The sequence below is a fragment of the Aotus nancymaae genome, unplaced genomic scaffold (assembly GCF_030222135.1).
Source record: "Aotus nancymaae isolate 86718 unplaced genomic scaffold, 86718_ANA_hifiasm-v0.15.2.pri h1tg000250l, whole genome shotgun sequence".
NCBI classification, from domain to species: domain Eukaryota; kingdom Metazoa; phylum Chordata; class Mammalia; order Primates; family Aotidae; genus Aotus; species Aotus nancymaae.
In genome coordinates this window covers 1,587,912-1,602,500 of record NW_026988665.1, presented here as the reverse complement: position 1 = coordinate 1,602,500, position 14,589 = coordinate 1,587,912, and the positions used below count along the sequence as shown (strand labels likewise).

At 65.1% G+C, this 14,589-nt stretch overlaps 2 protein-coding genes across 3 annotated transcripts in view; both read left to right on the top strand.

Annotated features, from left to right (window-relative positions):
• TNFRSF4 (TNF receptor superfamily member 4) overlaps positions 1-4,625 on the top strand; it is a 5,162-nt gene extending 537 nt beyond the window's left edge. Inside the window, exons 1-7 of one of the 2 annotated variants that reach the window (XM_064371936.1) lie at positions 1-1,578; positions 1,792-1,914; positions 2,927-3,028; positions 3,296-3,362; positions 3,852-4,048; positions 4,158-4,286; positions 4,368-4,625. The exon at positions 1-1,578 is cut by the window's left edge and continues 537 nt beyond it. In XM_064371936.1, coding sequence (XP_064228006.1) covers positions 1,434-1,578; positions 1,792-1,914; positions 2,927-3,028; positions 3,296-3,362; positions 3,852-4,048; positions 4,158-4,286; positions 4,368-4,438 — 834 coding nt within the window. In that variant the 5' untranslated portion in view covers positions 1-1,433 and the 3' untranslated portion in view covers positions 4,439-4,625. Of the gene's footprint in view, positions 1,579-1,791; positions 1,915-2,926; positions 3,029-3,295; positions 3,363-3,851; positions 4,049-4,157 lie in introns of both variants that reach the window. The other variant, XM_064371937.1, reaches the window with a different exon arrangement.
• A 6,207-nt stretch (positions 4,626-10,832) lies between these two features.
• TNFRSF18 (TNF receptor superfamily member 18) lies at positions 10,833-12,722 on the top strand. Its single transcript, XM_012467925.2, has 5 exons — positions 10,833-11,001; positions 11,760-11,882; positions 12,021-12,108; positions 12,252-12,454; positions 12,528-12,722. Exons 1-5 carry the CDS (start codon positions 10,833-10,835, stop codon positions 12,647-12,649), a joined length of 705 nt encoding a protein of 234 aa, XP_012323348.2. The 3' UTR covers positions 12,650-12,722.
• Positions 12,723-14,589: the final 1,867 nt, after the last annotated feature.

The window sequence follows — 14,589 nt, the reverse complement described above, 5'->3', positions numbered from 1 at the left end:
TGTCCTCCATGGTGGACAGGGCCTGCTCAACACACCTGTGGGCAGACGTGGCCACTCAGGCCCCGGGGGGACGTGTTGCCTCCAAGAACCCAGTTGCAAATGTAAGCTTTTTCTCACTGTCAGTGGGAAACCCATGTGAATGCTGGGTAGAACCGTCCAGAAAATGCCAGAACTTTCCTCCTCTGCCCACTTGGGGTGTGGGCACTCACACACGCATGGCCTGGGGTACTCTGAGCCCTTCCAGGATCCTATTCGAGGAGACGTGGGGAGGGAGACCGAGTGAGGGACCCTCAGTCTGAGGGCAGGTGGCCTCTTCCTCCGCTCCCTCCCCCTCCAGGTGCTGCCGGCTCCATGGCTGGGAGTTTCCCCACGGGTGGGCCGCGGGCAGGCAGCTGCTTCCTGTGCTCCTGGGAGGGGAGGGGATTTCCAGCCTCTTCCCTACTGCTCCGTCACCCAGAGGCCCCTCTCCACTTGCGACTTTAAAAATGAACTTTGAATGATCGCTGGCTCATCACAGTTATTTGAAAGGTGCAGAAGGGCCCAGGGAGCCCCCAGCCCTGCACCTGCCCATTCCCTTCCTCTGGGAGCTGTTTGCCTAGAGACCTGCCTGCGTGCCCGTGTGCACAGGAGCGTGCCTGTGCCTGCGAGTATGCCAGGCCACCTGGGACCCACCCGTCTCCACACGCAGGCACGTGGGGGTCAGGGCTTCCACGCAGGGATGTCGGGGCAGGCACACTCCATGTGGGCCCTGGCGGTGGGTGTCTTTTTTTTTTTGAGATGGAATCTTGCTCTGTCACCTAGACAAATCTCGACTTTGCAACCTCCGCCTCCTGGGTTCAAGCAATTCTCTTGCCTCAGCCTCCGAGGAGTTGGGATCACAGGCGCCCGCCACCATGCCTGGATAATTTTTGTAGTTTCAGTAGAGATGGGGTTTCACCATGTTGGCCAGGATGGTCTCAAGCTCCTGACCTCAGGTGATCTGCCGCCTCCGACTCCCAAAGTGCTGGGATTGCAGGCGTGTCATCCCAGGCCAGGGTGTCTGTGCCATCATGGCCGTGGTCACTGCCGCTCAGAGCTAGTCTTGGGCACTCAATGGGTCACATGCTCCGGTGCCCAGACAATGCCACAGCCCCAAAGGTCCAGCCTGAAGGAGCCTGTCTGGCTCGGTGCTGCCTGTTAACCCATGTGCTCCATCGACCTGTCCGCTGAGGGCTAGGCCACAGGCCAGGCCCTACTGTGCCCTGGGGTCTGAACGTGGTGGTCTTGGGCAGAAGAGGGCAGAAGGCAGAAGACGCCGACGGGGTCCCCGGCTGGCCTGCCGCCTTCCTCCTCCCCTTCCTCTGCCCTCTCCTCACTCCCCTCCCCCCACCGCCTCCACAGTCCTTATAGCCACAACCCGCAAGGAAAAACCCAGACTTTGAGCGGAGACGAGGATGTGCGTGGGGGCGCGGCGACGGGGCCGGGGGCCCTGGGAGGCGGCTCTGCTCCTCCTGGGCCTGGTGCTGAGCGCCGCGGGGCTCCACTGCGTCGGGGACACCTACCCCAGCGGCGACCGGTGCTGTGACGAGTGCAGGCCAGGTGAGGCCCGGCCCTGGGAGGGGGTGCCCGGCACGCGGTGGGGGTCGGCCCTGGGGCCCCGTCTGGGATGGGCCAGCCAGGAGGCTGGTCCTGGGGAGGGGGCGGGCAAGGGGCCGGCCAAACCCGACAGAGGACACGTCTGGGGGGTCCATGGGCACAGGCCTGGGGCTGAGGGGGCCCGACAGCTGCCTGATGCGGCCGCCTTTGCCGCAGGCTATGGCATGGTGAGCCGCTGCAGCCGCACGCAGAACTCCGTGTGCCGCCCGTGCGAGCCCGGCTACTACAGCGACGTGGTCAGCGCCAAGCCGTGCAAGACCTGCACGCGCTGCAACCTCAGTGAGCTCCCACCCGCCACAGCCCCCCAGACGGGGCTCCCACCCGCCCACGGCCCCCCCAGACGGGGCTCCCACCCGCCACAGCCCCCCAGACGGGGCTCCCACCCGCCCACGGACCCCCCAGATGGGGCTCCCACCCGCCCACGGACCCCCAGACGGGGCTCCCACCCGCCACAGACCCCCCAGATGGGGCTCCCACCCGCCCACGGACCCCCAGATGGGGCTCCCACCCGCCACAGCCCCCCAGACGGGGCTCCCACCCGCCACAGACCCCCCAGACGGGGCTCCCACCCGCCCACAGACCCCAAGACGGGGCTCCCACCCGCCACGGACCCCAAGACGGGGCTCCCACCTGCCCACGGCCCCCCAGACGGGGCTCCCACCCGCCACAGACCCCCAGATGGGGCTCCCACCCACCCACGGACCCCAAGACGGGGCTCCCACCCACCTACGGCCCCCAAGACGGGGCTCCCACCCGCCACAGCCCCCCCCGACGGGGCTCCTACTTGCTCACAGCCCCACCCAGCACAGGGGTGGCAGCCTGACAGCCACATTCCCACACAGCAGCGGGGGCTCCACAGCCTCAGAAACAAACTTCAAACCACAGCGGGGTCTGTGCCGCCCCCGGGGGTCCTTCCAGGCGCAGCTGAGGCATCTCCCCGGGGCACACCCCTCCTCCTGGGGCCCCAGACTTGGCCAAGCCACGTGGAGTCGGGAAGCCCATGTTGGCCACGTGGCCTGGCCCTGCTGTCCTGGACATTGTGGCTGGAGCTGTGGATGGGCAGGGAAGGGGACTGGGGCTGCGCAGAACCGACCCAGGCTGTGGCCGGGAAGGGACGGTCCAGGAGCCTTGGGGGCTGCAGGGGCTCCATGCCTCACCTCTGGGGAGGTCACAGACCCCTGGCCGTGGCCTTGGTGCGGTGGGAAGGCCACGCTGTCCTCCTGTGCCCACGCTTCCTGGGGGCCCTGTCCACAACCCCCGCCTGATGACCCCCCATCCGGCCCCTGCTCAGGAAGTGGCAGTGAGCGGAAGCAGGAGTGCACAGCCACCCAGGACGCCGTGTGCCGCTGCCGGCCGGGCACCCAGCCTGTGCACAGCTACAAGCTCGGAGTTGGTGAGCTCCGTCGGCTGTGGCCGGCTGGTGGGGTGTGCACAGCAGCTGCCCGTGATGCAGATGGGGCGTGGGCTGCAGGGACCTGGCCCCACCCGTGCCTTCTCCAGTATCACCAAGACTGGGCTCCCGGGTCAGGGCCCATGGATGGGACGTGAGCAGGGAGGGCTTCCAGAGGCCAAGCCCCAGCACCTGGCCCTGGGGACGAGTGCCTGCCTCATGGGCTCTGCCCCGTGTCCCCCGCCCCTGACCACCCTGTTTTTGTTGCAGACTGCGCCCCCTGCCCCCCAGGGCACTTCTCCTCTGGTGACAACCAGCCTTGCAAGCCCTGGACCAAGTGAGGGCCCAGTCAGGGGCTGGGGGTGGGGCTGGGGCTGGGGGTGGGAGTCTGGAGGGCGGGGGGCTGGGAGGGGCTGGGGCAGAAGGGTGGGGGTCTGGGAGGGGCAGAGCGGGGTTTGGGGAGCAGTGCTGGTAACCTGGGGAGGCTGCCTGCGCAGCTGGGCCAGATCCGGGAGCAGGAAGCTGCTGCCTGGGAGCAGCCTTTCCCACGGGTATGGCTGGGTGTGTGGGCCTCTCACCCTCCGCAGCTGGGAGGCCCTGGGGGCACAGGACAGAGGAGCCACTGGGGGCTGCAGATGTGGAGGAAGGGAGTGTGGCCTTAGAGGCCCCTGTGAGGTGCGTGGGGCTGGGCGGGGTCCTTGGCTGCCACTAGCCTGGCGTCTGTGGTAGAGGCTGCCTCAGACTGGCTGGCGTGGACCCCGCCATCCCCCCGGGGTGTCCCTGGTCCCAGGGGTCTCTGGCCTGAGCAACACCCCCGCACCCACAGCTGCACCTTGGCCGGGAAGAGCACCCAGCAGCCAGCCAGCAACAGCTCAGACGCCGTCTGTGAGGACAGGGGCCCCCCAGCCACGCGGCCCCAGGGGACCCAGGCCCCCACTGCCAGGCCCACCACTGCCCGGGCCACTGAAGCCTGGCCCAGAACCTCACAGGGACCCTCCACGCGGCCTGCAGAGGTCCCCGGGGGTGAGGGCGCCTGGCCCGGCCCAGCGGGCCCCCCAACCCAAATGGGAGGGGAGGAGGGTGGCATGGGGGTCCCTCCCGTGGACCCCACCCAGCAGGCCCTTTCCTGCAGGCCCCGCAGTCGCTGCCATCCTGGGCCTGGGCCTGGCCCTGGGCCTCCTGGGCCCCCTCGCCATGCTGCTGGCCCTGCACCTACTCCGGAGGGACCTGAGGCCGCCCCCCGACGCCCCCAAGCCTCCTGGTGAGTGCCACGTGGCCCCGCCTCGCTGCTCCTGGAGAGTGGCGCCCGCCCACCAATCTCTCCTCCTTTTCTCCTCCCCAGGGGGAGGCAGTTTCCGGACCCCCATCCAAGAGGAGCAGACCGACGCGCACTCCGCCCTGGCCAAGATCTGACCCGGGCCCGCCAGGCTGGAGCCCCGGAGGGTCTGCTGGGCGAGCAGGGCAGGCGCTGGCCGCCGCCCCGCCACGCTCCTGGGCCACGCCGCGCCGTTCTAGGTGCCGCTGGCTGCTCCGGGCTCCCTCCTTACGTATGCCATGCATACTCCGCACCCCGTGGGGCCCAATAAAATCCCGGCAGACGAAGTCTCTCACTGGCACCGTGGGCTGGGGGCTGCGCCTGCGGCAGGGAGGCCTGGGTCGGGCCCGCCTCTGGCTGGAGAGAGGTCTTGGGCCAGGGTGGGGGTCGGGGTCTTGGGGTCAAGTGGGACCCTGGAGGCTGGTCCCTGGGTGTGAGTTCCAGCCTGAGCAGGGAGGGTGGGGGAGTGATGGGGAGGCTAAGGTGGGCTGGGTGGGGGGCTCAGGTCCAGGGCCGCTGGGGTGGGGGCTGGGAGGGGCTGAGGCCTGGGATGGGGCTGGGAGGGGCAGGCGGGGCAGAGGGGTGGGGGTTCCTGGCCAGGCGCTGACAAGGGCCACAGGCTCCCGAGCCCTGGGTCACCCAAGGAGCTTGGGAGCGGCTGACCCCTGGGCCTCTGTGCCCTTGGAGGAGTGCAGAGACCTGGCCCGTCTTCTACCGCCCCCACCCCGACCCCGACCCCCGCTGCACCTGGGAGGGGGTCCCAGGGCCCCTGAGCACCCCGAGGAGTCCCTTCAGGGGCAGCACACGTCCCTGCTGTGGGTGTCCAGGGTTGGAAACCACGGTTTCTGCCTGTGCCAACGTCTGTCTGTCCTGGGCCGGCCCGTCCCGCTCCTGCGCCCTAACCCACCAAGAACGTCCACAGCGACTCCACGTAACGTGGTCCCACAGTGGAGAAACCTAGACGTCAGCCGGCAGCGTGGACCTGCCAGTGGTGGCATGCTCGGATGGGTCCCCAGCCCACAACATGAGTGTCAGAGAAGACCCCAAGGTCCCAGAGCCAGCCCCAGATGCATGGGAATCCTCGCAAGCTGGTGTCTGGGAGTGTGTCCTTCCTTCTAGCTGGTGTCGGGGAGCAGGTGTCCTTCTAGCTGGTGTCCGGGAGTGTGTCCTTCCTTCTAGCTGGTGTCCGGGACTGGGCGTCCTTCCTTCTAGCTGGTGTCCGGGAGCAGGTGTCCTTCTAGCTGGTGTCCGGGAGCAGGTGTCCTTCTAGCTGGTGTCCAAGAGTGTGTGTCCTTCCTTCTAGCTGGTGTCCGGGAGCAGGTGTCCTTCTAGCTGGTGTCCGGGAGTGTGTGTCCTTCCTTCTACCTGGTGTCCGGGAGTGTGTCCTTCCTTCTAGCTGGTGTCCGGGAGCAGGTGTCCTTCTAGCTGGTGTCCGGGAGTGTGTGTCCTTCCTTCTACCTGGTGTCCGGGAGTGTGTCCTTCCTTCTAGCTGGTGTCCGGGAGCAGGTGTCCTTCTAGCTGGTGTCCGGGAGTGTGTGTCCTTCCTTCTACCTGGTGTCTGGGAGTGTGTCCTTCCTTCTAGCTGGTGTCCGGGAGCAGGTGTCCTTCTAGCTGGTGTCCGGGAGTGTGTGTCCTTCCTTCTACCTGGTGTCCGGGAGTGTGTCCTTCCTTCTAGCTGGTGTCCGGGAGCAGGTGTCCTTCTAGGTGGTGTCCGGGAGCAGGTGTCCTTCTAGCTGGTGTCCAGGAGTGTGTGTCCTTCCTTCTAGCTGGTGTCCGGGAGCAGGTGTCCTTCTAGCTGGTGTCTGGGAGTGTGTCCTTCCTTCTAGCTGGTGTCCGGGAGCAGGTGTCCTTCTAGCTGGTGTCCAAGAGTGTGTGTCCTTCTAGCTGGTGTCCGGGACTGTGTGTCCTTCCTTCTAGCTGGTGTCCGGGAGCAGGTGTCCTTCTAGCTGGTGTCCGGGAGCAGGTGTCCTTCTAGCTGGTGTCCGGGAGTGTGTCCCTTCTAGCTGGTGTCTGGGAGTGTGTCCTTCCTTCTAGCTGGTGTCCAGGAGCAGGTGTCCTTCTAGCTGGTGTCCGGGAGCAGGTGTCCTTCTAGCTGGTGTCTGGGAGTGTGTCCTTCCTTCTAGCTGGTGTCTGGGAGTGTGTCCTTCCTTCTAGCTGGTGTCTGGGAGCAGGTGTCCTTCCTTCTAGCTGGTGTCCGGGAGCAGGTGTCCTTCTAGCTGGTGTCCGGGAGTGTGTGTCCTTCCTTTTAGCTGGTGTCCAGGAGCAGGTGTCCTTCTAGCTGGTGTCCGGGAGCAGGTGTCCTTCTAGCTGGTGTCCAGGAGTGTGTGTCCTTACTTCTAGCTGGTGTCTGGGAGTGTGTCCTTCCTTCTAGCTGGTGTCCAGGAGCAGGTGTCCTTCTAGCTGGTGTCCGGGAGTGTGTGTCCTTCTAGCTGGTGTCCAGGAGTGTGTGTCCTTCCTTCTAGCTGGTGTCCAGGAGTGTGTCCTTCCTTCTAGCTGGTGTCCAGGAGCAGGTGTCCTTCTAGCTGGTGTCCGGGAGCAGGTGTCCTTCTAGCTGGTGTCCGGGAGTGTGTCCCTTCTAGCTGATGTCCAGGAGTGTGTCCTTCCTTCTAGCTGGTGTCCAGGAGCAGGTGTCCTTCTAGCTGGTGTCCGGGAGTGTGTGTCCTTCTAGCTGGTGTCCAGGAGTGTGTGTCCTTCCTTCTAGCTGGTGTCCGGGAGTGTGTCCTTCCTTCTAGCTGGTGTCCAGGAGCAGGTGTCCTTCTAGCTGGTGTCCGGGAGTGTGTGTCCTTCTAGCTGGTGTCCAGGAGTGTGTGTCCTTCCTTCTAGCTGGTGTCCGGGAGTGTGTCCTTCCTTCTAGCTGGTGTCCAGGAGCAGGTGTCCTTCTAGCTGGTGTCCGGGAGCAGGTGTCCTTCTAGCTGGTGTCCGGGAGTGTGTGTCCTTCTAGCTGGTGTCCGGGACTGTGTGTCCTTCCTTTTAGCTGGTGTCCAGGAGCAGGTGTCCTTCTAGCTGGTGTCCGGGAGCAGGTGTCCTTCTAGCTGGTGTCCAGGAGTGTGTGTCCTTCCTTCTAGCTGGTGTCTGGGAGTGTGTCCTTCCTTCTAGCTGGTGTCCAGGAGCAGGTGTCCTTCTAGCTGGTGTCCGGGAGCAGGTGTCCTTCTAGCTGGTGTCCGGGAGTGTGTGTCCTTCTAGCTGGTGTCCAGGAGTGTGTGTCCTTCCTTCTAGCTGGTGTCCGGGAGTGTGTCCTTCCTTCTAGCTGGTGTCCGGGAGCAGGTGTCCTTCTAGCTGGTGTCCGGGAGCAGGTGTCCTTCTAGCTGGTGTCCGGGAGTGTGTGTCCTTCCTTCAAGCAATGCAGTGCTGCTTCCAGAGCGCCAGTGATGCCCGAGGCCACAGCTTGGGAACCAGACGGAGCCCCCGCACCCGGCCCTCACTGCACTTGTGTGTGGGAGATGAACAGCCAGGGCCGGGCGAGGTGGCTCAAGCCTGGAATCCCAGCACTTTGGGAGACCGAGGTGGGAGGATCGCGAAGTCAGTATTTGAGACCAGCCTGGCCAACATGGTGAAACCCCGTCTCTACTAAAGATACAAAAAATTAGCCAGGCGTGGTGGCGCGTGCCTGTAATCCCTGCTACTCAGTAGGCTGAGGCAGGAAAATCACTTGAACCCTGGAGGTGGAGGTTGCAGAGAGCTGAGATTGCACCATTGAAGTCTACAGTGAGACTCTGGCTCAAAAAAAAAGAAAAAGAATTGATAATCAGTTGTGGTGTGTGCCTGTGGTCCCGGCTGTTTGGGGGCGAGGTGGGAGGATCACTTGAGCTGGAGAGGTCGAGGCTGCAGTGAGACGTGATTGAAAAAAAAAGTAATAACAAAATGAAATTAAAAAAAAAATCAAATAAAAAGAAACACATGAAGCCCGATGGACGGTTTTGCCGAGGGCGTGGCTGCCGTGGCCGCCGTGACCCGGGCCTGCAGCTGCACCTGCGCCCGCACGCAGCGTCCCAGGCCAGGCCTTCCGCTCCGTGTCCTCCACAGGTGCACTGCCCATGGCCGTCCAGGGCTCCTGTGCCTGGCAGACGGCCCCCCTCAACGCCGCGGTCCTGGACGTGGGGAGCTGGCCGGAGGGCGGGAGGGAGCACCGCGCACGGCAGACACAAGCAGGACGCCATCTCTGGCCTCGGGCTGCCCCGACGCCTCCTGCCTCTCCAGCTGGTTTTCTTCCCTGTTTCTCTCTCGCCTCAAACCCGTGTCCTCCGCTCACTCTGCGCCAGCCACAACCGTCCCCCGGCTGCCCTGGGAGGTCAGAGGCCACCCTGTCCCCTCCCCCAGAGCCTTCACTGACTTTGCCAGGTTTCTGTGCAAGGTTCAGCCTGCAGTCCCTGCAGGGGGTGGGGGGGCCGCCCCTCGAAGAGCCCCCCTCTACTACGGGGCAGGCAAGACCAGGCCTGGAGGTAGGGACGGCGGGTGGGTGGGGGAAGGGGTCAGGTGGCCAGGACTGGAGCTGCCAGGTCCCGTGGGGCCGGCAGGTCGAAGGCTGTGGGAAAGGCGTCTCCTTCCCAAACCTGGTGCTCACACCCATGGCTTCCTGTCTCCTCCCCTCTGGGTGCAGCCCCCGCAGGCCCAGGCCCCGTGGCACCTCTTCCGCAGCCAGGCCTCCTGCCACAACCCAGGTGAACACGGGGTCACGTCCGCTTGGTCTCCCTGCTCACCCTCCCCGGCCCCTCGCCCGACGCCATCTCTGCTGGAAACTCCTGCGTCATCTGCGCCCCAGGCCCCGCCTGAGCTCAGGCCTGGTGCCCGTCTGCGTCCTCACCCTGGGGCCCCACAGCCGCCCTGCCCTTCTGCACGCACGGAAGGGCTGCCCCTCACCCGGCCGCCGCACTGTGGCTGTTCTGTGGCGTGAATGCCCCGTTATCTGTGTCATTGGTGAATCGCTCACAACACCGGAAAATAAGATGAACGGATAAAGTCACCTCCAGCCTCGAAGGCCGAGGACGGGAGTCGGGGGGAGCCTGGGAGGGCCGCACGCGAGGGGCACGGGAAGGCGGGCGTCACTCCCGCAGCCGCTCCGGGCAACGCGGTGTGGGGGCCGTTCAGGCCGCTCAAGGTGTCCCCACGCCATGGGCACCAGGACTGCGGGTGAGCCCGCGCTGGCACAGACCTCTCAGGCTTTTAAAACTGGCAGGGGCTCCGGGCCTCCTCCCTGAACACCTTCGCCTGGTGTTAGGTCTGATGGCGCTTCCTGCTACCCAGGGGTTCAGCCCCACCCAGGCTAGGGGCTGAATGAAGATCTCCAGGCCCCTCAAAGATGGGGTCCCCAGGCCCCGCTGGCCCACCCCTTTCTCTCTGAGCGTCTGGGCGGCGTGGAGCCATGGGGACTCCCCACTTTTCTGCAGTGTCTGAGGGCTGCCTCTCAAGGCAGTTTCCCATGTCTTGGATCTGAGAACCTGGGGTGTTACAAACAGCTAATTCCTGTCATTTACCTTGGAAAAGGAGGAATCGCCTATGGGGTGAGGCGGGGGCTGCAGGTCTCAAAGGAGCGTCTGACCACATCACAACAGCCACCACTCCACCAGCCGTGGGCACAGCCACGCTCACGTTCCCCAATGCCCCAGCCCCCAGCATTCCTGGGGGTCTCCACTTGCCCTGGATAGCACAGAAGCAGGCTGAGCAATCCAGGGAGGCTTCCTGGTGGAGGCAGGGTCCCAGAACCACTCGGTGCCCGCAGGGGAAACTGAGGTTCAGAGAGATGTAGGGCAGCCTCCAGAGAGCTTGCGAGGGGCTCCCCTCGACCCCCTCCAGGACTCGGCTCTGTCTGGCGTGATGGATGAAGGTGGCTCCACAGAGACCTGGGCGGGAGCCAGCCTGAGACTCAGCAGACCCGGCAGGCCGCTCTGCCCTGGGCCTCTGGTGCCACGCGCCGCCTCGCCTCTGCCCCCAGCCCTCCTGGTGCCCCCTCCCAAGCCCCGGGAGCTCCCCGGGTTGGCAGCTGAGGGGGCCCCCGGGGGCTGTGAGCAAGGGGAGCCCACAGGCCTGCAACCCACGGCGAGCCTCACACCTGGAGCCGGCAGGCTGGGCGTGCTGAGCCGAGGGCTGCCCGTCTTCATTCCACGTCTCCCAGTGCTGAGGTCCGTGGCTGAGGTGCTCTGGGGGTGACTGGGGTTTGCGGAGACCACCCAGGGGAAGTGGGGTGAAGGGGGTGATGGGCCAAGTCCCGCCCACCAGGAGGCCCCCTGGGACAAGGTGCTAAGCCCCGCCCCTGCCTGGCACCCACCCGGGTGGCCGCAGATTTGCATAGAAAACCACTGCGATCCCCCTGCCTGGATTCCCCGCCCCTGCCGGCGACCAGCGCCCACATCCCTCCCCACACGCATTTGGGGCACTTGTTGGCTGGAATTCCTGGGTCATGATTACTTCGTCACCCCCAGACAGGGCGGGTGAGGACGGGGACGGGGTGTGTCCAACTCGCTGTGGGCTGCTGAAATTGGGTGCGGCTGCCGGGCGATGGGCGCATGCGGGGTCCTGTGCGGCCTGGCGCTGCTGTGGGCGCTCAGCCTGGGTCAGCACCCCACCGGGGGCCTGGGGTGTGGCCCCGGCCGCCTCCTGGTCGGGGCAGGAACAGACGCGCGCTGCTGCCGCCTTCACCCGACGCCCTGCTGCCATGCGGACCCGGGTAAGTGAACCGGGTTTCCGCAGGCGACTGGCCAAGATGCAGGCGCGCGCCCCCTCCCCGTGCTCAGACCGCTGCTGTTGTCTAAGGAGGGCGGGCACGAGGCCGCAGGAGCCTTTCGGAGGGAGGCAGGGCCCCAGAGGGAGGTGGAGGCGCGCCAGTGGCCCGAGGCGAGGGGCAGGGCGCCCTGATCGTGGTGGGAGCACCCTCAGACGGGTCTGGGGACCCAGGTCCTGCTGGGCCGGTTGTGAGCCCTTGACCATCGCCCAGCCCCCTCCTGCCCAGCTGCCCCCCACCCTCCGCCGTCTGCCCCGCTGCCTGCCCCTGACCTGCACCTGGGCGGGGGTGAGGGTTCAGCTGACACGTGGGTCTGGGGAGGAAGCTGGCAGAGAAGTCACCCCAGAGCTGCTTCCTCTGGGGCCAGCGGGTTGAAGGGAGGCTCTGTCCAGAGGCCCAGCGTGGCTGGTGGTGGTAACAGCAGTGCAGGGGGGCCAGGCAGGCGGCCTCTGAGGTGTCCACGGGCCTCCCGGGGGCTGTGCCCTGGTGGGGGCACCCTTGAGTCCGGCAGGGACAGCTCCTGCAAAGTCACAGCAGCAGGCGGGGGCGGCTGCGGGGCACGGAGGGGGTGGAGCCAGGCCACAGGGCCCGGGAGCAAGACAGAGCTGGACAAAACCAGGGTCCTGACTCCCGACTGTGGGTGGTGGGGAACGGACAGCCAGCTCCCCCGGAGGGCTGAGGGGGCTGGCTTGTCCCCTGCCCAGGCGCGGAGCGCTGCTCCGAGAGGGACTGTGTGTGCGTCCAGCCCGAGTTCCACTGCAGGGACCCTTGCTGCGAAGCCTGCCAGCACCATCCTTGCCCACCAGGCCAGAAGGCGCAGTCCCAGGGTGAGTCCAGGCAGCTGTGGGTGTCCACACAGGCCAGGGGTTCCCCCAGGGCTGAGGCAGGGCTCGTGGGCGCAGGTGCCCAGCGAGGATGTGTGGGGTGTGAGGTGCATCCTCCTTCCCTCCCTCCCGCCCCCCCAGGGAAATTCATATTCGGCTTCACGTGCGTGGACTGTGCCTGGGGGACGTTCTCCGGAGGCCGCGAAGGCCACTGCAAACCTTGGACGGAGTGAGTCTTGGTGGGCCCTGCGGGCGGCCAGGCGGTCCAGGCCCACTCTGGGAAGGGTCCCCTCCTGTGCCTCGCCCCGGGCCGGCCCCGGACAGCGCTGAGGACATCAACTGGGGCTGAAGGGGGCTCTGTCCGTGTTCCAGCTGCACGCAGTTCGGGTTCCTCACCATGTTTCCGGGGAACAAGACCCACAATGCGGTGTGTGTCCCGGGGCGCCCGCCTGCAGGGTCACCTGGGCTGCTGACCATCATCCTGCTGGCCGTGGCCGCCTGCGTCCTCCTCCTGACCTCAGCCCAGCTTGGACTGCACGTTTGGCAGCTGAGGAGTCAGCGTGCGTGGCCCCGAGGTCAGCCCCGTCCCTCCCCGGGGTGGGGAGCGGGGAGCCTGGCTGTCCGCTAACGGCGCCCCCCACCCCGCAGGGACCCAGCTGCCAGAGGTGCCGCTGTCCACTGAAGACGCCAGCAGCTGCCAGTTCCCCGAGGAAGAGTGGGGTGAGCGGTCGGCAGAGGAGAAGGGCCGGCTGGGAGACCTGTGGGTGTGAGCCTGGCTGTCCTCCGGGGACGCTGACCCCAGCCAGCCCCTCCCCAGGAGCTCTCTGGGCAGCATGGGCTCCGTGTTCTGCTCTGGACCGGGCCTTGCTCCCCTGGCAGCAGAAGTGGGTGCAGGATGGTGGCAGTGCCCGGCCCCCTGGACCACGCAGGTCGGTGGCCGTGGCCGGCCACTGCAGCAGGGAGAGAGACACAGCCAGCTCCCGCCCTCCGCTGCCGACCCCACTGGCGTGGGGTCTTCGGGCCCCTCAGTGCCAGGACGGGAGGCTGTGCTGTGGGTGTGCAGTGCCCAGCGCGGGACCTGGCTGCAGGGGGCCTTCAATAAACACTTGTTCAGTGAGCTGAGTGACGTATGCTGGGTGCCAGGGGAGGACCCGGTGCTCGGGGCTGGGCTTTGGGGCACCGTGTCCATGCCTGGCCATGGTCCCCTCCACAGGGAGCTAAGGGAGGGCAGCCAGGGCCATTCTGGGAACTCCTGGTGGGTGGGGCTGGGGCCCGAGGTGGGGCCCTTCCAATCCTGGGCCAGCGCTCCTCTGGGATGGAGGCTCAGTGGCTTCCCCAGGAGGGCACTCTGCGCTGGTGCCCATGGGGACTCTGGTTTCTGGCCACACAGCCTGCCGGCCCCTGGGTACCCAGAGCCCAGGACTCACATCCAGCACTTGCCGGCGGTGGGGGCCCTGTCTCCGGGCCAGACCTCTCTCCTCACACACCACCCACCCGCCCAGCCTCCCGCTCCAGGCGAGATCTGATAACAGCTCGCTCAGCTGCCGGGGAGTGGTGGGCAGGCCGGTGCAGGCTCTCAGCAGCGCCCTGGAGGCACCGCACACCTGGCCCCCAGCTCAGCCTCCCTGGGGTGGATGGAGTACGCACCTCCCCACAGGGGACCAGGAGTGTGGGGAGTCCAGAGGTCGCACAGGGACACAGGGGAAGGCGGCAGCCCTGGAAGCAGGTGGGGCCACAGCGTGAGCAGGACCCAGCCCTTCTGTGCCAGTGTGGGTGACACCCCCCATGGGCACCGGAAGGACAACTGTCCAGACCCCAGGCACAACCAGTGCCTGAAGAATATCTTAGTTTATAGTGTTACTGCTCAGCTGTTTCCTTTATATAATCCTTCATATATAATCATATATTAGTTTATAGAATTAGTGCCTGAAGTATAACTTACTGCTTACATGTATCTAGCTTATATAATCATACTTAATACTTATATCTGCTTAGTTCTATATAATCTTTCTATATAATCATACAGGTATTGTAGTCAGAGCTGTACCGACATATTTAGTGCCTATTTGTACAATCCTTCTATATAACCATACAGTAGTTTGTAGTAGAAGGAATGCCCAGAGCAGTCACAGAACAGAAGCCGTACGTGGGAAAACAGCCAGACCAGGACGAGAACCAAAGACCCAGGCGGTGGCGTCCCTGCCTGAAAGGGCACACGCTGTATGGCGGGCTTGGAGCAGGAGCCTCTCCTCCTGATAAAGGAGCTGTAGCACCTTGCGTCCAGTTCCTGTGGAAAGTCGGCCTCGGGCCTGAGATCCTGGAAGTAATCGAGGGAGAAGAACCCCTCTGCTGTGACCAGTCACGGCGCCTGTGCACCCTGTCAGTCTTTTCTCGCTTCTGTGCCAGCTCAAATCATCCTCCCATAAATATCTTAAGAGAAGGGCACAAGTCTGTCAGCTCCCACCGCACTGGCTGACAGTATCCTTCTATTAGAAATCCTCTGAAGTCTGCAGCCCCCAGGTAAGAAGTGTTGCGCACGACACCTGTTGCACACAGCCCACCCCTGCCTCGGTGACCTAATGGGATGGACCCCTTTTCTGTACACGACCCTCTACTACTGCGTACAGCCCACCTCTCTGCCCAGGTGACATGATGGGGTGGCCCCTCACTTGTAACTCACGTGATTACATACGCCCTATTACTAAGCCTA

What these genes read in the sequence shown, in the direction of transcription:
- TNFRSF18 (XM_012467925.2), top strand. Translation starts at nt 10,833, where the DNA reads ATGGGCGCATGCGGGGTCCTGTGCGGCCTGGCGCTGCTGTGGGCGCTC. An exon ending in CTGCTGCCATGCGGACCCGG is followed by an intron (nt 11,002 to 11,759) that starts GTAAGTGAACCG and finishes TCCCCTGCCCAG; the next exon opens with GCGCGGAGCGCTGCTCCGAG. An exon ending in CACTGCAAACCTTGGACGGA is followed by an intron (nt 12,109 to 12,251) that starts GTGAGTCTTGGT and finishes TCCGTGTTCCAG; the next exon opens with CTGCACGCAGTTCGGGTTCC.